The 26,122-nt window shown below is 38.2% G+C and overlaps 1 protein-coding gene across 6 annotated transcripts in view; it reads left to right on the top strand.

Annotated features, from left to right (window-relative positions):
• The window catches only part of wake (ankyrin repeat and fibronectin type III domain containing protein wide awake), a 727,887-nt gene that overhangs the window by 675,046 nt on the left and 26,719 nt on the right, over positions 1-26,122 (top strand). For all 6 annotated transcript variants that reach the window (XM_083110519.1, XM_083110521.1, XM_083110522.1 and 3 more), the window contains 6 exons: positions 5,683-5,761; positions 15,155-15,258; positions 16,751-16,948; positions 19,629-19,742; positions 21,399-21,587; positions 23,931-24,153. In XM_083110519.1, the coding sequence (XP_082966645.1) occupies positions 5,683-5,761; positions 15,155-15,258; positions 16,751-16,948; positions 19,629-19,742; positions 21,399-21,587; positions 23,931-24,153 (907 nt within the window). The remainder of the gene's footprint in view (positions 1-5,682; positions 5,762-15,154; positions 15,259-16,750; positions 16,949-19,628; positions 19,743-21,398; positions 21,588-23,930; positions 24,154-26,122) is intronic.

Here is a 26,122-nt window from a genome sequence, read left to right as displayed (position 1 = left end):
TCTTTGACACATCAACCTCATTCGTTTGGGTTCATGCTTGGTCCATTCCACTCCTGGACTTGGATACACACTCGAAGTAAGTGCTGAGCAGCTGCCGCGCTGGTAGGGGGCAAAGTGGCCAAGTTGAAATGTGAAGACAGCTTTTTAACGACTTCCTTGCTATACCTGATATGTCTCAGGCTGTCCAGGGAGGACACGTCTCCTCCTCCATAGAGGCAAATAAGAAACGTTTCTCCAATTCGATCAATTTCGATCACTGTCACGGTTGAGTTGATTGAGTTTGTGTTTTAAGTCCACTTTATGCACTAAGGCTAATCGGGACTGGATCTATACTTTAAAGTGGGATCCGAACCACTATGTGCCTCCACCGGGTATCGAACCCGAGACCCCTTGATTACAAGGCGACGACGCTACCAGTGCACCATCGGGAAGGCCCTGAGGTTTGGTTGGTTTAAGATGCTGACTAACATGCACAATTCTTTATCTTTTTGGAGTATATTGAACGCTGTCGACTTTCCTCTTCTGAATATAGTGATGGGCACATTTTGTATAGAAATGATGGCCAGCTACGTGATAATACGGAAGCATTGATTTAATAGCATGCAAGTGAAGTTTCCAATCTTCTGACCGATCTGCATGGATGAACAGCAATACGATTCTGATCTGCTCAATGTACTGTATCCAGAGTTTCTCAGTTCGGGAAAAGTCACCTTCTTCGATTTCCTCGATATCGTTTGTCACATGTCGAATAGTTTAATTTTCCTGCAAATCTTGGATATTGTTTTCTCCATCCAGAGATTGTTGAATAAGATCGCATATCTCAGATTTTGTGATATCGTCAATGGGTTGTAAATGTCTCTGCAACTGCTGGTATAGGGCGAGCAGGGTCAAGAAGTGAGCTCTCAATGATCTTGAGTAGGCATGGCCATTCAGCATTTTAACTACCGTTGTCTTGGCGTACAGCATACCCCAAAGTTCCTCTATACCACTTCCTGACATAATGTACCGATCGTGCCCAGAAATGACAAGTAAATGGAAACCTCCTAAGCCCACTACAACTTTGGACAATTCAGAAGTTTCTTCAGCTGCAGATACAATTTCCAAGAGCTTTCCAGTATAATGGCTGGTCGAATGTCACAACACAGGTGCTCTGCGCTATTTTCTTGCAGTCTTTCACTGCATACAACAGAGTAGAGTAGATTTTTGCCATGTAAGTGAAAATGAACTTTTTGTCGACGACACCAACATAAGAACCTAGGCAGACACAAATGCTTCGGGAAATGAGAACATGTGGTCGTTACAAATAGGTGCAACAAGTGAAAATACAAAGTCAATCCCATCTTTTTTAGACAATAGTGGTAGAGTTCAAACTGCGTAATGATATTTCCAAGTTTGAGTCTGCCAGTCTGAGTCCAGGAATTAGTGTCCCATCTGGAGGAGAGAGAGACTTGATTTCGAGTCTGGACAAGCCGATGTATTTTTGTTTTTTTTTTTTTGTGTAAGGAATTATTGTTTGATTGCCGAAGGAAGATCCAATTTCTGCTGCTAGAGTTCGCAGACGGGGGACCAGAAGACCAGTTACTGATTCTTCAGGAGGCGTACTTATTCAGCTACTTCCCATGCTGTGGATTCGGAAAGGATATACAAGTCAAATTTGTTGCAGAGACTTTCATTACACAAAAAACTTTGAAACGCAATCTGTTTCAAAATTAAATATCTGAGGTAATTTTTATCCGATCTGAACGAGCTTTTTTAAAAATTGTAGGTAATGATTAGCTCATTAAAAATACTACAACTCTTACCGTCTATTTCTCAATCGATAAGGAGATTTTTACATAAACTGACAGAGTAATGGCCTAAATTCCTACATTTTTCAGGTTTAAATTAAATTCTTTAAAAGTGATTGGATCCAAAACTGTTACACTTAGAGTTAAAGTTCGGTGTTTTTAGAGTTCAAATAATTTTACACAAGTGAACTACGACTTATGATTTCCGAACTATGACCAAAATTCCGAACTGTACTCATATCGACTGGCCGCCATCTTTGTCCGCCATTTTGAGGATGACGCACACATGCGATTCTCCGCGACTTTTAGTAAGTTATTCCAAATAACTTGGAAAACAAATCCTGAAATTTTTAGCTTTATATAAATTATTTGAGCTCACAACCCTTTATTTACTGGGCTAATAACAACTACAGAAGAAACTTAACAACACACGGGAGCAGCACAGTTGCACCAAACCTTGCTGAAACGCGGCCTGTAAGGGGTGAAAGCGTTGCCAGCGCATTTTCTTGCCTGTCGTCTACCCTTCGGCGACGTAAACTATTCAGCGAATGGTTTTCTTCTAATCTGGTAATTCACGGGCATAAAAATATAATATATTTGGTTGAAAATATATTCTAACGCGGAAAGCGAAACTTTTCGTGAACTATGGATCTTTCTTAATTTATAATTCTTCCTAGGCTCCCGAAGCTCATCCCCCCCCCCCCCCCGCCACTTAATTTATTATCTTCTTATTCCTGGAACCTTTTCCCGTTGACCAGTTCGTTCAGTGCATGGGGGTAAGAAAGGCAGGAGTAAGCACTAAGCGCTGTTTCTGAAGCCGGGTCACGTGACAGAACCGGAGAAGTCGGACGAAAACATTCGAAGACGCCAGAAGAAAGCATGTAATTTTGTGTACTTTTGAATAAGATTTAGGAAGCAATGGTGCCTGCTCAACACACGGCTGTACTAACAGAAGCGACAGGAAACCTGAAGGAATAATATTCCCTATGCAAATAAAGCTAGCTATGGTTTGTTTTGTAGAATTTAAGTGTAAAGTGAACCTCAAATTTGCGTTTGTAGTTGGATTCTACTTCATGCTCCTTCCAGCCCGCGTGCGCTTGCAGCAGCCGATGCGATGTTCTTCTGTCTGTGAAGTCATTGGTTGAAGTAGATGCGGCCATCTTACGCAGACAAACTAAAGCTCCGCCCACTGGCTTCAAAACGAAAGCAAGGAGTGAGACGAGACTGCAGGCACCTGGTTCAGTGCATGTTTTAGCAGGCAGTTCCTCAGCAACAATGTCGATGATTAGGGGGTCGTGGGTGGCATTCCTGCCTTCCACTTTTGCCCTCACGTTATGGTCTCCTTGTCTACCAGGAGAATGTGAACTTTCTTTGCCCCGCCCCAGTTTCGGCACCCACTCGCCGCTACTGCTTAGCAAGCATTCCAACTATTATTATTATTATTATTATTATTATTATTATCATCATGGACGCCCACAGGATTTTTTTTTCGTCAGGAGCAGAGTCATAGAAACTTTCATTACTATCATTATCAAGATTTATTGCTATTATTATTACTACTACTACTACTACTACTTTGTATGTTTTTTTAAAAAAATTGCGTACATTTGTAATTTTCATACAGTACATATGTAGTATATCTATATACAATAATAATAATTGCTTTACGGCCTGCAAGTCACAGAGAACAATATTTTTTGTTATAAAATGTCGCTACAATTTTACCATTCGAATTACATTAACTCTTTCCTAAATTTCACGGGGGACAAGTGCCCCCCTGCCCCCCCCCCCCCCCGCGGGCGCCCTTGATTGTTATTATTACTTAGCTTTTCATAATTACATTAAATTATTATGGTTTGTTGCAGGATAATACTTGAGCTTATATTTTCCTTTTTGCATCTCTTGTGTCGAAAAATAACGGATTTGAAGTGTTAAGATGTATGTATATAACATACTATATGTTACCGCAACAAATCTTTTTTATTGTATATATTTATTATACACCCCATCTAGATTAATTAGATATAATAGAAATAGAACACCAATCCAGACATGGAAGTAAAACAAGAACTTAAGTACGAGAACTTCTAATTATCCAGCAATTGGTATATTTTTAATAATTGCCTTTTTACCTAAAATTGAACCTGGATTCCCCTTCACCAAGAGAAATTTCCTGCATGTAGCAACACTGCCTCTGCGAAGCGCGGCACAGAAAGCAGAAAGGAACCAACAGTGTTCTCCCACCAACGCTGTTTGCAGCGGTGGAACTGAAGCCCGCAGGCCCCGTGTTTTGAAATAGCCTCTCGTTTCGGCTTCCCGCGAGAAGGAAACTCGGTCGTTAGACGAGTGCGATGGAGAACGGTCAGTGGCGTACACAAACCAATGTTTAAGTTCTTTAAAAAATAAACTTAAATTCTGGTTTAGAAGTTTAAATAGTTTACATAATGAGTAATTACTCATATATTGAAGCTAAATGTGTAAAAATATATGAAAAAGATGGTTTGCCGGCAGTAAACTCGGCAACATGGCGAATACACCACTGCTCAATATTGTTGTAAAATGTGATTTCAGCGTGCCCTTGTACAGTGCAAGCAACAAGCAAGTAAGAGATATGAAACAAAAATGTAACGGTCGTTGTCTTGTGTTAATCATTTCCTCCTGTCTTTTGACCGTTTGCGAGAGCCATCTGCTTGTTGTGTTCACAAGCTGATTAGATTTTGCAAAATTGAAACGTCATTGGCCTGGCGCATCCTACAGGTGGAAAAAGTTGCCTGGTTTTGTTTGCTGAAGGGTTGATGTCTGTATAGGCAGTTGGGGGTTGTTGCATGCTCATAAAAAAAGTTCGAGTGGAAATAGATGTTTTTTAATCTTCAGAGGAAGTCTTCAACGTAGCTGCCCTGTGCAACCCCACCTGCCACGCTTTCGTTGAATTGCAGAACATCGACAACCATGCCACTTCTTCGGGGAGGGGAGGGGGTGACGGAAGGTCGTGAACCGTCCTTTGATTGTTTCATAACTTAACGAACAGAGGCCAATTAAGGGAGGGTGTGCGCGTGCGAGCTTGGATCCCAACAGCTGTCCATTGCTGTTCAGCTGTTTGGTTGAGCATGCATTGCAGTCTTCAGAGCGTGTCACGGAAGACGGATTCGAGGCATGGTGTGTTTGAACAGTCGCATCAGTAATATACGTTCCTCCATTGCTTTGCCAGTAACTGTTTCATCGGTGTGGAAATATTTGAAAATGAGAGTAAATTTTATGTTTACACGACATGTTAGAGAATCCAGCCATTGCAGTAAATGACCATGGGTGAGACGTACGGCTGATGACCTCGTCTCGACGGGAGGGACGGTACGAGTAACACCATGCACCAATTGTGGGCTTGATACCACGAAGCTTGTTCCCCGTTACATCATTCCACTCTTCCTGTCAAGTGCCAAGAAGGGAGCAACGAAACACATTCTGCAGGTCTCTGGCTGGCAGAAGGTGGAAGAAAACATCAGGATATTTGAAGGCAGCATAGACTACTTCGTTTCCCTTTATGCCCGTGTGACCGGGGATTGCGAGGGCATTGCAGGAACATAACTTCAACTTGAAGCAGTTGTTTTTAGGGAGACAATACTATTAGGGCGGGGGGGAAAGAGGCTCCCTCTCCCTGCTGAAAAAAATATATTGCTTGTCCCTTTCTTTAACCTTTAGATAGCAAGAAGTTAATAGTTTGCGAAAATTGTAAATAAACAATTCAAAACTGTCTGTCTAGTACTCACAAACAGCATACTTTCAGTTTTGGATTGAAATTAATAACAGTCAACAGATTTCTCACGGTTGATTCTTTATATATAATAATCCTGATTGTTTGTTTGTCAACGGAAGTAACACATTCATTTTCTCATTCCAGCACTGTTTGCCGCTGTGGAACATGGCCAAGTAGATAAGGCACGCACTATACTGGAATCCACGGATGTAGATATCAATAGGTAGGAAAAACCTTTTTGCTAATTTTGGTCTGTATATATAGCGTGTTTTAAAAGTCCTGCAAGATTCATAAAGCTGTAACTTTAAAGTAATAGGTTTATTTCAACGAAATATTGTTGTTCTTTTCTTTTACGTAGAGGAGAATTTAAAATTTTGTTCAGCCTACACTGCTGAATGACGTGTGTGCAGGTGATCAACAGATCACGTGATTCCAAGATGGCGTCAATGCAGGAGAAAGGTCAGTGCGTGTTGTGGCTTGCCTAGTTAAAATCACCAGACCTTACTCGTTGCGTTTATTGGCTGTGGGAACATGTCAAGGCCCAGGTGTATCCACAGAAACAGACAGATATTGACGACCTGACGTTCCAAGATACGTAATGTAATTCACAATATTCCGGATGAGCACTGTCAGGACGCAATTCTCGGATTTAAGAATGTTTGGGCGTAATGGTGTCCAGCTGGAGATCTGGCGATGAACAACCAAAATAACCAAGGAATATAGAAGTATTTTAGGAAGAGCATTCCGAGACACGGAGCTCTCCCATTGGCCAGAAGCCGCAACGAGCTCTGACGTGACCAAGGGGATCTGTCAAGGGGCGAAGCTCGCGTAGCAATGGAAGCTTACGGGAAATATTTTCATTTTTAATTGTCCATATCTTGGTTCTATTAACCATTTGAGGCAGAATAATAAGCAAAACGCAAGGAATAAGACCTAGGCAATAATATGAAGAAGTTTACAGCACGCAATTACAATAAATGGCGTTATACAAATCAAACAAAAAGTAATCACGACTATCCTCTTATATCGCCCCTACATTGAAATCTGAAGTTGCGTATGGGTAAATAAATACAATTTTACGTATTAAATATTTCGCTACCACACCAATACTTACTATCCTTCATACCTTCAAATTTTCACAGATGTTTGTTATTAATAATTTGTTCATTATAATTTATATATCTAGTATACATAGTGATGTCGCTGTCGCTCTTGTTATATGACGTCGCTTTTCTACGTATTTAGGCTAACCGCAACAATAAAAATGAATGATGAAATGATAAATTTGATGGGAGCGTAGGCTAGATGAGTGTGGCAAGCACTGGTGTACGCAGGGGGGGGGCTTAAGGTGCTGCAGCCCCCCGAAATTCTTAGAAAATCAAAAAATCAAATGAAGACAGTAATGAAGTAAAAAAAAAACTTCAAAATGACCCCCAATAACTATTTTTGTGTTTGAATAACTTTTAAAACGAAGGATTAAAATGGTAATTGGAGCTCGTATCTAATGAAAATAGAACAGCGACAACGGGATATCAGCGAAATTGATTTTCGGCGATACATTCTATGAACCAATCTCATTCTGTTCAGTAAAGGTTAGATTCATGGCACTGAACCCGCGTACAATTTGAATTGAATTAACATAATCCTTGAGTGAGGTGGAAATGGGTTTTGGATATTTTTTTTTTTTTCGTAGATGTGAAAATCTTTTAGTGATGGATGCACACATGCTTTCGCTTACATTAAGGTTTACACTATGGTAAAATTGCAGAAATATTCTACCTAAACTGATTTGTGTTTAAAAAACCGTAACATCAAAATATGTTTTTTAGAAATTAATAAATAAATAATAAATGGATAAAATGCAATGTCGTGGGAAAGCGTAATCCCTTAATAAATTCAAGGAAACTCGTGCCAGCTCGATGGCGAATCTGGTCAACCGCGTGTTCGACTTTGAATCCCATCACTGAAGTTCCCGACTTGGAGTCACGTCGTGGTCATTGATGTTCTTTGTGCCTGCCCTTTCATCAATTTTATGTGATCAACACTCATCGCCACGATTAACCAAAAGTGGTAAAAAAGCGACGTCAAATAACAAATACATGAACCCTACTTCAAATAATAAATAATAATAATAATAATAATAGGCCTGGCCTCTGTCTTGGTTTAGCAATGTGATTTGTCAATCACTATACGGTGGAGGCCGAGGCGGAAATAAATATCAGTAAGAATAAAAATTCATTACAACTTACCCTTCCTGGAGACTTATGATTTTGAAGACGATGCTACCCACTGTCGTCTTTTTCTTGCTGCACTTGCTTCCATGGACTTGAGTTTCATTAGTTTATTCAAATGTCGAATTCTAATAAAAGTTCTTGTTCTGACATACAGGGAAATAATCTTTTCGTTAACTTCAGGAAATTTTGACTGAAGTACTGTCTTTAGAGTGTCCATAACTTTATGTTGCTTGGAAACAGCTGACCCATGGAAGGATGCAAACACAATCTCAAACTGAATAACTTTTTCCATATCTGAACCACTACGTGCCTCCACCGGGTACCGAACCGGAATCCCTCTTATAAGGCGATGACGCCACCACTACGCCATCGGGGAGGCCCTCAAAATAGAAACAGATGTGGTGGCAGATTCCTTAAAGCCCCAATTGGTACACTCTGCAACAGCACAAGAATGTTTACCTTTGGCACGCTTATTCATGGTACAGACACCGAATACACGTAATACGACCTAAAATTACTCGCTTTAATATTCAAGACAAACAGCACAAGCACTTCTGTAAACGAATACCTGATCGCTACTACTGGACCTGCAGATTTTTCTGACATCTGGGAGAAATCTGTGCCTCGAAGTTGGCTTATACCGAACAATGAAAGCCATGTCGCTTTCGGAAACTGGAAGCAATTACTTTCCATTTGAATGTTCCCAACTGCAGGTATGAACCCCCTCGGTGTACGTCAAATCGTCTATCGTATATCCCTTACCTGGAGGAATCTCTAGTGTAAAGCTCTATGAACTCAGAAGCGAACCTTGGTTGAGGCATGGGTGTGTATCATTGTGTGTCTTATCTATTTCATCTTTCATTTTCATTTCATTGCCCTAGTTTGCTCTATATGTCAAAAAGCGAGGTGAAATAATACAACAGATTGATTGAATTGGCGTTTTAAGTCCAGTTTATGTACATTGAGGCTAATTGGGACTGTACCTACAGTTTAAAGTGGGATCCGAACCACTACGTGCCTCCACCGGGTACCGAACCCGGGATCCCTCGATTATAAGGCGATGACGCCACCACTACGCCATCCGGGAGGCCCTCAAAATAGAAATAGTGAGAACGTTAATTGGTTCAGTAACGATCTCGCTACCCAGCGAAGGTTTAAGGCTCGAGTCCCGCCTGGACATTGTGTCCCTTTGCGGGTGTCCATCTATTTCATCTATTCATTACTCATCCTCGCCTTCCAATTAGGTAAAAGTTACAGGAAAGCAACCCAAAAATAAGAAAAAAAATATTTGCCTCTTAATGACGCAATTTGACAAGGACGCCCGCAAGACTTTTTCACAGGAGAGGCAGCAGTGCTCAAAGAGGGAAAGGTTTTGGAATGCTATCTCTCTAGTTAAGAGAATCCTCTTAAAGAAAATTCCCCCACTAGGATAATTTGCATAGACATGCTCCACCCACTGCATTTTCTCTATGATTTTGCAATATACTCGTACTTATTATGTTATGCAGCAGTAACTTCAATTAATTCTTGTCAACAATAAGTCGCCCCTGCAAAGAAGTTGCTGAAATTCTACTGCTGGAAATTTTTAAAATACAACACTACCTGAATATATGTACAATATATTGACATAATTTGATGCATGTTTCTTCCGTATAAAAAAAAAACACTACGTGTTAAATAAAAATTAAATAAAAAGGATACTGTTATAAACATTCGTATTATTGAAACTGATGGAAATATTTGCATTCATACGGCTTAGACGCTTATTATTGCGTAACTGTAACTTCATAATAATAATAGTTTTACTCACACGCACACAACACCGAAATTTTGGAGCTTCCCGTGGATGCAACTCGACAGGACTCATACCACTGCATTTTACATACTAGTGACTAGCGAGGCTCTGGCGTCTGGACTCGTGGCCATTATAAACCTTGGTGGGGCTCGTATTGTGTTGTCCTTACATGTTTATGATTGTCCCTTCATCCGCCTCATCTTATCACGATTCATCCTTATCTTCGCGATTAGCCAGAAGTAGCAGAAAAACGAAATAATAATAAATCAATATGTATGTATGTGTCGTTCATTTAAAGACGAATTTCTACTGGGTTGATCGCTACTATGAGGATGAATGATGAACTAATGAGTGTAGAATGAGACAAACATTGCTATATGCCTTACTATGGTTCGAACTGGGGCCTCTGGCTTCCTAAAGCGTTATGCTGTCATGGAGACCCGTTATATACATATAGAGGGACTTACTTAATCCTTTCCGTTCAATCTTACTCTCTCGATCCTGTTGCAGTTATGTCCACGCTATAATTAATTAAGTTAGTAAACTATTTGCATGAAAATATGCGCACGAGACTCTACTCCCACCCCCCCCTCCAGCACACACAGGCATTTCAAATTGTTTCACTTTACGATTTTTCGGGTGTTCTATCTATTGTGCTCGTCTCAAGATGATACTCTCATCTAATAATCAATTAACTTCATTGCTGTGTCTCGTAATCAAGGGGTCCCGGGGTCGATACCCGGTGAAGGCACATGGTGGTTCGGATTGCACTTTAACCTGTAGGTCCAGTCCCGATTAGCCTTACTGTGCATAAAGTGGACTTAAAACACCAAATCAACCAATCAACCAACCAACCAACTTTATTGCTACGTGTAGAAGTGTAGACAAATAGTGTTAAAGAACCAAAGACATTGATTCCCTTTTTGCTGAATTCAGCATGAATTTGTTCGTTTGCCATCCTCAGTTAACTTGAGAAGGTACGGGAAAGCAGTGAAGAAGAACTACATGTTATAAATATTGCTTCCCAAGAGTTATAATCGCCTCTATGAGGCGATAAACTTGTATGATTTTACATGTTATTAAGCGGCCCGCAGCTGAGGGTTCCCCTTTTTGACGTCACTCTAGCAGAAGACTTTCACGTGCCGCCGTAGCGCGGGAAGCCGGAATAGCACCCCCTGCAAAATAACCACAACCGTTAGGCAAGGGAGTATCCAGAAAGTAAATTTGGGGGCGGTCCAGCCAGGGGTGCCCATCCCCCAAGGCCAATGGCGTGTCTCCTCCTCTGTAATAATACGAGGATAATTATCTCGGTTTTTTTTTGTTTTTTGTTATTCTTGGAATAGTAATTTCAGAATTGAATGTCTGTTGACACTTTTCAGAAGCAGTTTGGAATATTTGGCTGAAATCAAGTCTCTGAAGCAATCTCCGGGTAAGAAAGAGCAGAGGCTAAATTGTGTAAATGCTATAAATACTTTGACAACTGTACAGTAAAACTGAAAACCTTTTCACAGACTGCAATTAAGAAAGTCCCCTTTTCAACTGTGGCTAGATCATCTGCTTGGGATGATTCACTCGGGAAGTCAGATTTTCAGCTGGTGTATCACTACCCACCGCGCTTTCCAGATTTCACCAGCGTGCATCAGACTGGTGCACCAAAAATGACGCCAATTTCGGTGGAATACGTAAATCTTCATGCTGCAGCAACTGAAAGCTAGATTCATAATGCGCGCGCATATTCACGTTTATTAGGGAAAAAAATCACTGATTGTGACTAAATCACAGAAGATATTTCATAAATATTATATATTTTCACTTGACGACATCTTATTTTGCATGTGCAGTACGAATTTAAGTGGTATTCTTTTGTAATGATGTTGGCCTAACGTAAAAGACACACGTTGGGCCAACATTGGAACCATAGCCAAAATTACTATTGCCCAGCGGTATGTTCTTATTTGGCCAACCATTTTCAGTGCGGTTAGCCCAACGTTGGGGAACCTCATCAACAGTGGCGTAGCAAGGGGTGGGCGAAGTGGGCGACCGCCCGAGGCCTCGCGTATCATGGGATTGATACAAAAAATGTATTAAATAGACGTGTGGCATGTTTGGGAAAAAATGACTATTGACTACTTGTATTGACTACTTGACCTATTTGTTGATTTCTTTACTTTTTCTTGACTACCATGCAGGGGCGCCGACCTGTCAAAATTATTGGGGGGGGGGGGCTCTGATCACTGAAATAAATGAATGAATGACTCACTCCCTCCCTTTTTTAAAAATAAAAATTACGTCTTCGTATATCAGTTCTTAAGCAGCTATTATATTCCTCATGCAAATGAAATGTAACATGAAAAACGTGTGTCTGCTCATTTGTTTTTTAGATAACAATTAACATTTTTATTTAAAAGTAGGCTATTTATTTACATTAAGAGGACAACATAACAGTTTTATGCCGAGCGTGTTGGGTGGTCGGCTCAACTCGCTTTGATCCGGAGGTCTCGGGTTCGAGTCCCGGCGAGGGCATGGGCGTGTTTTAATGTCCGCAACAGACTTGTAAAGAAAGGACATGTGACCGGTGCAAAGAACCTTAGTGTTGACGTCCCATAAAAATAGCGAATATTTACAATATATAACAGTTTTATTTAATTATTTACATAAATGCTAACACAAATCGCAGGCAAATAGTTTTACTTTTTTGTTCTTGCTACAATATTTTACTTTTTAAATTTAATTTTCCAATAATAAATAAACACATAGCACGCCGTGCTTTAGCAATAATGCCTTTGATCATAGCCGTTCCCGCTTTCGCAATACAGACTTTTCATAAGCTTTCCTTGCGTACTTTACTGCAAGCCAGTGTTAAATAAACTCAAAGACTTTAGAATTATTTTCCCCTTATTCTTTGGACTAGAGGAAGAGATTTCGAGGATAACTAAATATCGTACATATCAATATTGCCTGAAAGTCGTGTTTACGACCTCAAATTGTTCAGAATTCACTAAACAACATACTGATATAATTGTTATATCACCTCGTTATTTTGAAACTCTCTTCAGTAAAAATGTTAACAATACTCATAATTATATACTTAGTATATAGTAATAGGTCATGTGTTTTTCTGTCTCCGTTCATAGCCCCCCAAAGTTGATGGTTTAGCGGTCTCAGCCCCCCCCCCAAATTTCATGGTCTAGAACATTTCAAATGTGTATTTAAAGTTAAGTTCATGTGGCACAATTCAGAGTAAACTTTACAAGAGAAGCAAAATAATACATTAGTAGATCCTCTTAAGCAAAATTATTTGGGGGGCTCTGCCCCCACATCATTAACATTGGGGGGGGGGCTCGAGCCCCCCCAAGCCCCATGGAGTCGGCGCCTATGCTACCATGACTTTCTTGACTGGTAGACACCCTGAATAACTTTGTTCTCTATACCCCTGCTTTACAATCAAATTATATTGAATAAGAATGGCAACACCTTGTTCCATCAGTATAATCCCTAAGGCAAGAGATTCTGCTCAGGCATTGAACAATGACGTTATCAGAAAGTGGTCCCAAAACTTTCATTAAGTGCTTCCGTTTTTCCGTATTTTTAATAGCAGGACAAACTTTTTTCTTTTTGGGCAATGTCTGAATCAAAATAAATTTCACCATTGAGTTTGAAAGCGCAGTCCATTGACTTGTAATTTGCATGATTTTTTCTGTTACCTACTTTCCTAATTAATATTATGTGACGCTCAAAATGTAGGACATTTATGATATTTTTCAAATTCCTTCTGGACGCCGGATATAAGGCTAAAATGTAGGACAATGTCCGGGAAAATCCGGACGTCTGGTAACCCTAAGAACGAGGTAGTAAGGGTGTTGACGTAGAGAGGTGAATGATCGTAGTTTTGGTGTAAAAGGAAGAACGAGGTGGTAAGGGTGTTGACGTAGAGAGGTGAATGATCGTAGTTTTGGTGTAAAAGGAAGAACGAGGTGGTAAGAGTGTTGACGTAGAGAGGTGAATGATCGTAGTTTTGGTGTAAAAGAGAGAACGAGGGTAGAGCAGTTGAATTAGAGCGGGCAACGGGATCCATTCAGGAGAAGGTCCTGGCACATCCCAGATAAATTATACCAACCTAGCACCTATATGTGAATCTGTCTGTTGTTGTATGCAAGTGATTAGATAAGTGGGAATAAATGGGTATTTTGTAATTCGACTACTTAAATTCATAGGCGTACGTTCATTCCTTTTGCCAAGGATGAACATCCTCCTATTTCATTCCCTGAGTCGACATGAATTACCTCTCGCAGCCCTTCCTTATTTCTAGGAAGGTTACGTGGTGGAGATGCTGGGTGAGTGAGGGAAAAAGGATTGTAAAGGTTATTTTTTGTAGGCAATAAAATTAAAACATTCTGTTTTTATCTGGCTTTAAATTCTAGTTAAACGTTATAATACGTCAAATCAGGGGCGAAACATAGTAGCTCTAAGCCTAAGGATACCCGAAAAAAGTAAAAAATTATTGTCATATTTCTCATGTGAAACATTTAAGCAAAAATTTAAGCAAACTTACGTGGACATTTTTACCCATTTATTCCTTTCTCGAATAAAAAGCAAATTGTTTTGCTTTTCTTCTTTCTGTCAACCCTGCACTCTCGATTTTGATGGCAAGTGCGAGGCATTTAAATGCTTGGGTTGTTTGCAAGTCAAGAAGGCAATGGATGATGTAAGCAGTTCTTACTTCCGTCCTACAGCTTCATATTTCAGCTCCCGGAAAACAAAGAAAGCCATTTTTAGGGTGAGTGAAATTATTAAATATAATTTTCTTTGGTAATTTATTATTATTTAAATATGATAATCTGCTGATGTATCGCTGAAGATTTTCTATCGATTCACATTGAGATTTCAAATTTAAAAACTAATGTGGCCTCGCATTCTAATCTCGCCCAGGGCCTCGCGATATGTTGCTATGCCACTGCTCATCAAACATTAATTTTAAAGTTTCCTCTGTGTAACACAATATTTCATTGTAATAAACCTATTACTTTAAAAGTTATGTTTTTTTTTAAATCCTGCAGGACTTTTAAAACACACTGTACTGTATTTAAGTAGTAAATATACATGTGTATTTGCTTTGAAATGGAAGTTAATAGCCATCGATTCATGGCAGCAATATTTATACCATGACAATACATTATTTTATTTAGAAATATACTAATTTACATAGAACGAGATTGTATTTAAAGTCATGCTGGACTTTTGGCTGACACCAGCCAATCCGTTTTCGAAAATTCCTCTCGTTTTGAAAAATTGCATCTGCTTAGAATTTCTTCTAAATCATTCACGTGGATCTTCGAATGGTTTGCTTCCTCTGTTGCCCAGGAATTCACAACAGTAAATCAAGCCACACGAAAGTTCACGTGAATACTCTAGGAGAAATTCTAAGTGGATTTTTTCTTTCTTTCTTTGGTGTTTGGAATATCATAGTGGTTCTTCCTGAGAAGAAGATTTTTTAAAATGACTTGGCTGACATTGGTCATAGGTCCAGCAGTGTGTTTGTTAATCATATTTATCTGAAAATCTATTTACATTTATTTGCACATTTCAGTATTAACAGTGATGGTTTGTCTGCCTTGGATGTTGCAGTATTGAACAATAATCTTCCACTTGCCAAGATGCTCATAGCATTTGGAGCACAGGAGGGCAACAGATGTGAGTAAATTATTATAAATAATATAATTTTCATTTAGTACACATACATGCAAACACATGCTTTAATATTGCGTTTCTTGGCTAAATTTGTTAGCTGCCTCTGTAACTGGTTAACATAATGTCATGATATCAGAGTTCTAAGTTCATTGTGTTGTCCTGCCAACCTATTTTAACTTTTGTGCAGACAAGAGAGGTAGGGAGAACTGAACCTCATGACACAGCCTGTCGAAAGTGCCAACAGCTGTCAAGCAACTTTTTATTGTGTTGTGCATGATCATCCCAAAGTCATCACTATCACTGTTTTCCAGCTTTCAGAGAGGTAGAAAGCCAATGAAAAAAATAATAAAAATACAATTGGAAATTTATTATGTTAAAAACATACAAGTTATGAAAAAAGATTTTTTTTTTGTAATATGCAGGTCAAGAATTTTAAATATTTTATATCAAATTGAATTAATCAAAAACAAATGTGGAGATGTATTAATATACTGGAAAAAATTGATATGTAAATATTAGGAATGAATTGTAAATATATCAATTCCATTATTATTCAATTATGTAACTTGTAATCATGATTGTCTGTGACTGTACTTTTAAAATGTCAAAGGTTTGATTTTACATTCTGAACATTACATTTTTCTTCAGTATAAGTTTAATTTTGACTTACATGTCCATGGAGAAATACAATTAAAGTTTTAATGTAATCACTTGTATTAATTATGATGCTTATCAAGAAATGTATGGTAAATGTCCAGGAGAGAGAATTCATGAACATACTCAACAGATTTGCAGAACAGAATTCATATATCATCACATAATTGTATCTTTTTGTTCCGTGTGCCTTAGTTGTCTAATTTTGAACATTCAGTAGCAGCTTTGTTGGCCCTCTCAGTCACAACTACATGGAAATACTTATCAATATGCACTTTTCAAGTGATATCCAAATCAACTGTGTCTATACGTAATGTAGGAAAAAGCGGTAACTTGTTGCGGTGTGCTCATGGGTGTGAGATCAGGATAGCATGGTGGCCATTCTGCAGATCATCTATTACCAAACCACTTCTGAGGATACTGCATATTCAGATATTCCCTGACAATGTTGTCATAATGAGGCAGGCCTCTGTCATGCTAGAAAAATTCTGGAAATGTTAGACTCTCGGACAACATAGATGGAAGCACATGTTCATGTAACAATTTGAGTTTCATCAATAAAGAATAAACTCATTGTGCTGAGTACCCCATGCATCGCAATTCCATAATGTAGCCAAGGCAACCATTTTGGATGATCATCCAACGATGGTTTATGCTTGATCAGTTGCTTACCTCCCCAGTTCACTCATTCCCTAAACAGGATTTCTTTTATTATGAATGTTAAAACAACTGGAGATCGTATAAAGTCTGACACAAATGGTGTGTGCCTTTACCATTAGGTTTCTTGTTTATGAAGGTGAACATAGAAACTAGAAGTAATGCATGATAATTTCTTTTACAGGTATTTCCCGAGGAACACTGTCCATGGAACTCCTGCAACTCATCAATCAGGCCGAGACCCGGGTGGAGGAACTGAGTGCCCTGCTGCAGGACGGCTCGGTGGCCCAGGCCCAGCTGGGAGACTCGGAGAAGCAGCTGATATTGTGGGAGAGAAGGGCGAAGGTGCTCAAGAAAATGTTACTAGGCTTCGACCAAGCACGTAAGTCTTCCTTTCTCAGCAAATAACAGTGCATCAATTGCTGTAGGATGGTGGAAAATGCATTTCAAAAGAAATATGCATTCTTCTGATGAAACCTTGATAACTGTACTTCCTCATCGGTTAGAAGAAAATAGCATTCTTCCACCATTGCACATGCATGTACATTGTGTGCAATTCCTATATAAACAATATATTCTTTGTATCTGCGGCGGCCTTAGCATAACTGTAGGGTGACCATAATATTTTTACTCCAAAATGGGACATTCCAAGGAGGTCACTTTACCCCCTCTCCTGAAAAATCAGTTGGGCCTAATTATATAATTAATGTTATCATTAACATATTATTATTTATGTAAATATGGATCACATAAATGAAATATGATCTCCCATTGGTAGAGGAGAAGGTCTAAATGTGGGCGAAGGTTTAAATATGGGTTTTGGAGTTATCAGCGCTGTCGGGTGCTGCAGCATGGCAGAGGCTATGGGAACTGGTTATCTGTCAAGTACACAGGTTGTGGCGCCAATTCGCAAGAGAAAATGGTGGTTAGTTTCGGCCTTGGACGCTGTTATAGAATTGCAACCTCCGAAAACTTTTTGCAAGTATGTTTTAACTCAGCGTTTTCTGAATTCTCATCTGCTTTGTATAGGTTATGATATTAGCGGTACATAAAAACAAATGTGGACTTTTATGATGCCATGATTTGTTTGTGAAATATGTACCACAGAGAGCGAAAATAAATTGAATTAGAAAAATAGCGTGATGGTCTAAATATGGGCTATGACATGAGGTCTAATGTTGAGATCACATTTCCAACAAACATTTGGATGTTTTTCTTAATTTCGATTTTTTCCCCATTCTGCGTGATTTTCAAAACAACAGATTATTCATAAACATGAATTTTATAATGTTTTAGCGATAAATGACTGTTTTCTTTAAACTTTATTTGCTTTTTGTGATATTGCCACTAGTAGCCTGTATTTAGACCACAATTTTGAAATAAATCATTTTATTTTTTTTAAAAAAAAATGGAGACCTTCTATACTTTAGCATGCTATTACATTTAAGTATATATTTCATAGATATGTATTTTAAAGGGAGGTGCTTTATATATTAATTTTTTTCCTCCGAAAATGACAACATAAAAAGGGGGCCCCATATTTAGACCTTTTCCTCTATTAATTATTATAATATCATTATGGCTTACATAGTGTTTCTTCTGATCAGCCTTCGATGTTAGTCCCATGCTAAAGTTGAGGAGTGCCAGAAAAGATTTATCAGAATAATCAATCTTCTTGAGAACAGCTTTATTCTTCACCAGCCGTTCATAAAACTCCTCGAAAAACTTACTGCACATATCTTTATATCAAGATGCGCAAATAAGAAATATTTGTGTCGCATATACTCTCATCTGAAGTATCAAGTAGAAGAGCCTCTCTAAGGATATAATATTACCACAACCAATAATAATAATAATAATTTGACAATACATAATGATTATAATAATAGCCTCCCCGATGGCGCAGTGGTAGCGTCATCGCCTTGTAATCAAGGGGACCTGGGTTTGATACCCAGTGGAGGCACATAGTGGTTCGGATCCCACTTTAAACTGTAGGTCCAGTCCCAATTAGCCTTACTGTGCATAAAGTGGACTTAAAACATCAAATCAATCAATCATGATTATTATATTAATTTTTAATTTATTATTATTTCTACTGTTCTATTTTATGTAGGTAGCCTGACCGTCCATGCAAAAATAACTGGCAACGTCCTGTGTGGACCTGCCTTTTAAAGTCACATGTACATTTTAAAAGTTGCATTAAAGGAAGAAATAGGCTCTAATGCACTGCAGCATTCTTATTTGCTTCCCAAAGCATTGAACCAAGAGATTCCATTACATACGAGGTTCAAGGGTCCACACTTCCACTTTGTATACACCTACAAAAGAAACAAATCTCCAGTGATGAGTAAATTTTTGCCACATAGAGAATAGGTATAATCTTACAATTCATTTTGTCATTACTGGTTCATCACAATTTAGAAAGGTCCTATTTTCAATACACTTAAATCCTGCAATGACTTGATCCATAGAGCAATAAGTAATTTGGCATTTTAACATGTTGAAGTATTACTAAGTGAAATGAAAACCTTGAAAGTCCAATAAAAATTGTAGGGCGGACTGTATACAGCTCAAATTTACATGACGTATCAACTGTTATTTACAAAACGACCTCAAGGCTGCAACACTAATCAAGTGAGCTTCAAAACGCCATTTTTGTTATTTTAAAGATGGCGTTTCCTATGCACACTTGTACCAGGGAAGAAGAGTGGTTTCTTGCCTCAGCCTAAAAACTTAAGAGAATCTTTTCAGCAAATGAAAATACATTATCTCTGTGCATGTTTACCACATGAGCAAGTTGACTAAAGGAGGAGAAAGTTCGACAATGGCCTCAGTTTGCACGCAGATGGATGGAAAGGCCTTCGCAGTGGCTCGTAAGTGACTGCACGTGGACCCCAAAGACGTATTCTTCTTAAGGTATACAGGCACTAACTCAAAGTTGAACATATATGTAGAATAGCAATAGGTCTGTGCTAAAATGCAGCAAGTTTGTGCAACCCTACATACAGAAATCTACTAGGTTGTATATTAATGCAAGTAATTGGCTCTTTTTTTTTTTCCAGGTCCCCCTGATTTGCCTTTCCTTGTAGCTGTTGATGTGACTGGTACAAACAATGTTACAGTTCGCTTCCAAGAACCTGAACACCAAGACTCTGCCATTTGTACAAAATTTAAAGGTACTTGTTCAACCGTACATTAAGGAATTTGATTAGTTTCACTGTACATGCAGTCAGAAGAAACTTGCAGTTGTTGTAGAATCGTTATGACATACTATAAATTTCTACAATTTATATTAAATTTTGAAAGAGAAGTTAACTTTCAATCTTATCACCAAAGTTTCAAAGTTAGGATCTCAGCCTGAGCATGGGTATTCTTTATAAGTGTCCCTTCATCAATTTCATGTAATCATTACTGCGATTAGCCAAAAGAGGCATCATATAACAAAATATAAAAATAGAGAGAAGCTAGGTAACGGTAATAAAACTTACTCCTAATTGTACAGTGCAGTTTTGTATCGTAGTTAACTTTTTCAAGAATTCTGCATAAGTTTGTCATACAAGACTTTTAATGCTCAGAAAACAATAGCTTAATGTGTAGCATAGCTGTTTTTGGTGCATGGAACACTGCCTCGGTGACTCAGCACATTGAGAGATTGATTCGCGACCTCACCATCAAAGGTTTTGGGTTTGATTCCTGATCTGGATATTCCTTTGTGAGTGCCCTTCAACAATTTCATGCAATTATCATTCATCCTCGTCATTGCAATTAGCCTAAAGAGACAAAAAATGGATCATGTTGGAAGCTAGAATTACTGTGTCAGCCGCCTAATTAGAAAAATACCATATTGGCCCGAATATAAGCCACACATTTTATCCAAATTTCAATTGTGAAAAATTAGGATGCATCTTATATTCGCGACCTTAAAAAAAAATATGACATTTCGTAAAATCATATGCTGTTAAAAATGTGCTGATTTCTCATTTGAAATAACTGCAACATTAGCATTGTAGAAACTGGATGCATTGTAGATACCATAATGTTATGCAACAATACCATTGTTGTTTCTAACTGGAACAATAGCATTATTGTTTCTAGCTGGGCATTGTAAAAGCTGTCAGCATTCTTGATAACATACTATTTGATTTTATTAAGATTGTGTTCATTCTTCTCTACGTTTATACAGGTATTCATTTCTACTGAAGTGGATCTACAGAAAATGGTCACCGCTATTTTCTTTTCTTCCCTCGGCTTATATTCGGGTATCATCTTTTTTGTCTTTTCGTTCCTTCAAATTTTAGGATGCAGCTTATATTCAGGCCAATACAGTACTTGAGTAAGAAACCTTGGATTTTTTCCCCATAAATGTGGCAAAAAAACTTGATAACATTTCATTCAACAAATAGCTATTAGTGAATGCCTTGGCCTCAAGCGTCGTCTCATTATAGTATTTCCTGAAAATGTTTTTTCCACCGAAAAAAAAAATGGACAAATTCTGGAGAAAATTAAACTGAAAATTTCATAGAAATTTCTCTGTATCAGATGACATTTTTTATCATCAAGGTAATATTTATATTGGACAGAAAATATTTAAGCATCTTGTGTATCGTCCAATGCTGATACAGGTGCATTTACTGAACAAAAATGTTCATATTTTACATATCTTCTGATCGTAAGAAACTGCAATATACCACCCAAAGTTATGGAATGCTCCTTCATAAAAATTTTGGTACTTTATTAATCCAGGTTTAGAACTTTTTGAACACACCTTACCTTGATTTATTTTTTAAATTTTTGCAGTTGTGCATGACTGATGCTCCTATTTTCTATTCCAGTTCAGTGGAGCTGCTCTGAAGACTTCAGTCTGCTGGCAGGCGAGCGAGAGATTCTGGACATGAAGAGCATGGAATGCCAAGTGACTGATCTCAACCAGGGATCTCGCTATTACTTCAGAGTAGCCTGTGGGAACTTAAAAGGCTACGGCAGCTTCCAAAACTCGACACCTTCCTCTGTCATTCCATCAAGTAGGTCACGAAATCTGCATGTTTGAATTACACTGTTTTAGCTTAATACTAATTCAAGGTTTAAAAACCACGTGCATGTATGTATTCATTAATCTTTTAAAGGGATATATCAACGTGAATATCTACAAATATCTATCAAGTACCAATGTTCTACAGTATAAAGGGAAATAATTCCGTAAAGAACCTATGTAGTTGATTCACCAGGTAAATGCAATTGATTTTGCCTTAGAGAAATTGCTTATTTGGAAGCTTAGAGATAGGAGATAGAAAGAGTGGGGCTGGGGGATGCCATCTTCCAAGCTAACATGGTTGGTATAGAGCATCCTCAACTTTATTCCTAAGATTCAAGCAAATATCCCACACCTAAGCCCCGCGACAAGTTAAGTTTGCAGCAACTTTTCGCCAATGTAGACCCAAACGTGCACGCAGAATATAGTTCCGCTGCAATACTGCCGATTTTCTCAATGTCTGTGATATGAATGGCTCGGCGGTTGAGGCAAGACTTTCACGGGAGATGCTGAGCGCCGTTGTAGCGAGGTTTAATACATAAAACCTGCTGCAAACTTAACCTGTCGCGGGGTATAGGAACTTTCATTCCTTGCACTGTCTGTATCTACAGTAATTTTCCTTAATGTCTAATAGCTCTCAGACATCTGATGTTTATTGTATGTGGCTTTTATATTAGGGTGTATTCCGTAAGTCCTAACGAAATGCACAAATCAAACAAAAATAACTGGTTATTTTACTGACTTTAGGACCGCACTAGGCAAAAGTCGCAGTGTTTTGTTTATTGCAACGTCGAGAGGGAATGAGGGTTCTGATGTCACTTGGGTTGTAGCTCAGGTTGGTTCATTGATAATTTATTCAGTACATTGTTAAGGTTTATTATCTCTCTAATTCACACAAGGTTCAGTAAGTTCGGATGTATAAGTTCAATGAGGCACATATAACAAAGTGATAAAAGGTAAAAAAGGTAAAGTGCTCCCCTGTGCATAGCACCACGCCATGAAGGCGTATAGGGGGTGTGGGGGTAACGCCCCACACTTTCTTGATCCGGTCGTGAGTGGGGGTGATGTGATCAGCATCACGCCCCTGACCGCCTTTACCCCCCAGGGTTTCCCCCAGGTACCCATGTTATTCGACGCTGGGTGGGCACCGGGGCCGCTTCCACCGTTAGAAGTACTGCAAGACAAATATTTCTGCAATCCAAATAATATGAAAAACTCAATATGCTGACCAAGGCAGTAATTTATTTTATTATAAAACATAAACTAAATGTAACGTTTCAACCTTCTAGCAAGGTCTTCTTCAGACTCTGCACAAAGTACAAATGTAACAAGATACAAAAACAGGACGATATATATACACAAACATTACTCCCCTCCAGACTATTAGAAAGTTGTTCTGGAACATTCTAGCAGGTGGCTTTCCCGTGTCAACTGTACTTTCATTGAAAGTGAATGTAGTTTGACTCTTTATCTCCTCTTTCTCTCCTGTTCTTTCCACTCTTTCTAACACCTTCTTCCATTCTTTGTTTATCTTCAGTCCCCCATTCCAGTTCATTGTGTCTTCTTCACCTTTCTTCTCTATTTCCTTGGCCTCCTTCCATTTTCTCACTAGTATTCTCTTCTCCCTTCTTATCTGCTTAGCCTCATTCCACTCTATGTCATGTCCTGTTTCTCTCGTGTGTTTAAATATCGCATTTCTCTCTCTCTTTAAGTTGTACATCATCCTTGTGTTGTTTTAACCTGTCTTTCAGCCTCTTTTTCGTTTCTGCTATGTACACACTCTGACATTCTTTACCTTGCTAGAAGGTTGAAACGTTACATTTAGTTTGTTTTATAATAAAATAAATTACTGCCTTGGTCAGGATATTGAGTTTTTCATATCATGGAAACAAGGCTTAGTGGTGTTATAATTGTTCCAAATAATATGTACACATGCAAGAAATATCACATGCATCTTGTGCATGTTGTTTCCCACCGTGCTCTGCCAAATTACATTTATTTTCCAAACTATTACAGTTTGAAGCCACCATGTACAGTCATGGACACTTCTGGGTTGTAACAATCCCATTGCATTGCCTGCTAGTAGCAGACGATTTTCATGGAAGAAATCAGCTTACTAATCGGTGTGTTTCGTGCAATAATGAACTTCACAAGCTTCGCTCAAAGACTTAAGGAATCTGCAATTACCATCTTAATTTAATGCAATAAACTTGTGAGTTTCAGAATATGCCCTGGTAATGATATATAAGGAAGAAGACAATAATTGATTATAAGAAAGTTTTAAGTACAGCAATGTCATTGCATTACCCTCACAGTGTTTTTCTTTGTTCTAAAGGTTGGCGTGATGTGGAAGCCAGAAAGCCAAGGTTTGACGGACGGTTGCGAACTCTGGATGACCTGTTCTCCCAAATACGAAACTCCCGCTCGGAATACGCTTCTGAAATCAAAGGCATTGAGTCTCCTGGTGAGACGCCTGTTGCTCAACGTAGAAACCAAAAGAAGAAGACTATTAAACAACTCTTCACAGCAGCATCCAAATTTCAAAAGAATCTGAGAAGGTGAGTTACAATATTCATATTCCAATTCTTCTTTTTTCCTTCTTGTATGTACGCCTTGCTTGCATTGTAGAGTTTTTTCTCTTGTACTCTACGGTTAATCTACACAACGAAAAACTGTTGTTTTTTTTATACTTCAACAACCACTTGCATACTTTCTTGTAAATAAACGCTCTTTCCCCCTCCCAAATATGCATTTGTGCTTGGTATTTAGTGACAATCCCTCCCCCACTCCTTTAAAGAAAATATTCCCGTTCTCCTTCCTGTTCATTTTTTCTGGTGTCATCACTCATCATTAGTTAAGCCAGTTAGAAGTTAGTTTTCTTTTTGTCTTCAATTATATAATTATAGATATTATGTTGTTGTTATTATTTTGGTTCATGCAAATATACATCGTGAGTACAATTGAGGAGGCACTTGAAAAATAGTGGAGTCAGGTTGAAAGTCAGATAAGAACAAAAGGGACTCATTGTTTTGATCATCTCTCTCCCAATGAAAAGCTGCCTAGCAGATGGCGGTGCTGGAATGGATGTAGTGTTATAGAGTGTTGTTTGGTTTTAAATGCATATGAATTTACACCATACAGTGGGTGCCAGAAAAATGTATACACACTTTAAGAGATGTTATCTATGTATTACTTTTCGAAGTTGAATTGAATTATTGTATCAATGTGTAGTAGTTCCTCCATTCATATTGGGGGTTAGGCGTAGAGCTGACAACTCTGCACTGTAAAAAGCCATGTCAAGAATCAGCAATATAAGGCCATGGATGTTCCCAAGGTAAAATATTCCGGAGGTAAAATAGTCCCCCTTTCGGATCTCCGGGTGGGGACTACTTTGGGAGGTCCCTGGACTAAGGATAAGATCTACGTTAGGAATAAGGATATTAAATTAGGCACCTGGAATGTTCTGAGCCTTTACCGGCCTGGGGCATTTCAGTTTACAGTTAATGAGATAGTTAAGTATAAATTAGATGTAGTAGCTGTCCAGGAAGTTAGGTGGCCAGGAGAAGGGAATTGTAAAACTAAAAATTATACTTTTTTCTATGGTGGTACTGAAAATCATAATTTTGGAACAGGCTTTTTCATAAATAATAGAATTATCTCGGCTCTTAAAACAGTAGAATTTATTAATGATAGGATATCATATGCAGTTTTACAGGGTAGGTGGTGTAAAATTATTTTAATAAACATACATGCACCGACGGAAGATAAAGATGATAATACTAAAGATGATTTTTATACAGAGTTAGAACAGGTCTTTGATAAATTTTCTCAGTATGATATGAAAATTGTGTTAGGTGACTGTAATGCACAGATTGGCAAAGAAGAGACATTTAAACCCACGATTGGTAAAGAAAGTCTTCATGAATTAAGTAATGATAATGGTATAAGATTGATTACTTTTGCAACCTCAAAGAATTTAATTGTGAAAAGTACCACTTTTAAACATAAAGATATCCATAAATATACCTGGTGTTCTCCAGATGGTAAAACTCATAATCAGATAGATCATATTCTCATTGATAAGAGAAGGCATACTAGTATAATTGACGTTCGTACACATAGAGGTGCTGACTGTGCCAGTGACCATTATTTAGTAATTGCTAAATTAAGAGAAAGACTCTCAGTGATAAATCATAAGCAGCAAAATCTAAAAGTTATAAAATTTGATACAGGAAAGTTTACTGATGAAAGAATTAAGAAAGATTACCAAATTAAACTGTCAAATAGATTTGATATTTTGAAGGATTTAAATGATGATGAAAATATAAATGAAACAGATGTAAATAAGAATTGGGAGCATATACGTAATGCAATAGAATCAGCAGCTAAAGAAAGTATAGGATACCATAAACCGAGAAAAAGTAAGCCATGGTTTGATAATGAATGTCATAATCTAATAGAAATAAGAAATCAGGCTAGACTTAGGTGGTTAAATAACTCTGATGATACAAATCTAAACAATTATAA

The sequence above is a fragment of the Lepisma saccharinum genome, chromosome 24 (genome assembly GCF_977018435.1).
Source record: "Lepisma saccharinum chromosome 24, izLepSacc3.1, whole genome shotgun sequence".
NCBI classification, from domain to species: domain Eukaryota; kingdom Metazoa; phylum Arthropoda; class Insecta; order Zygentoma; family Lepismatidae; genus Lepisma; species Lepisma saccharinum.
The sequence above is the reverse complement of the archived record's forward strand: the minus strand, read 5'-3'. Positions and strand labels throughout refer to the sequence as shown.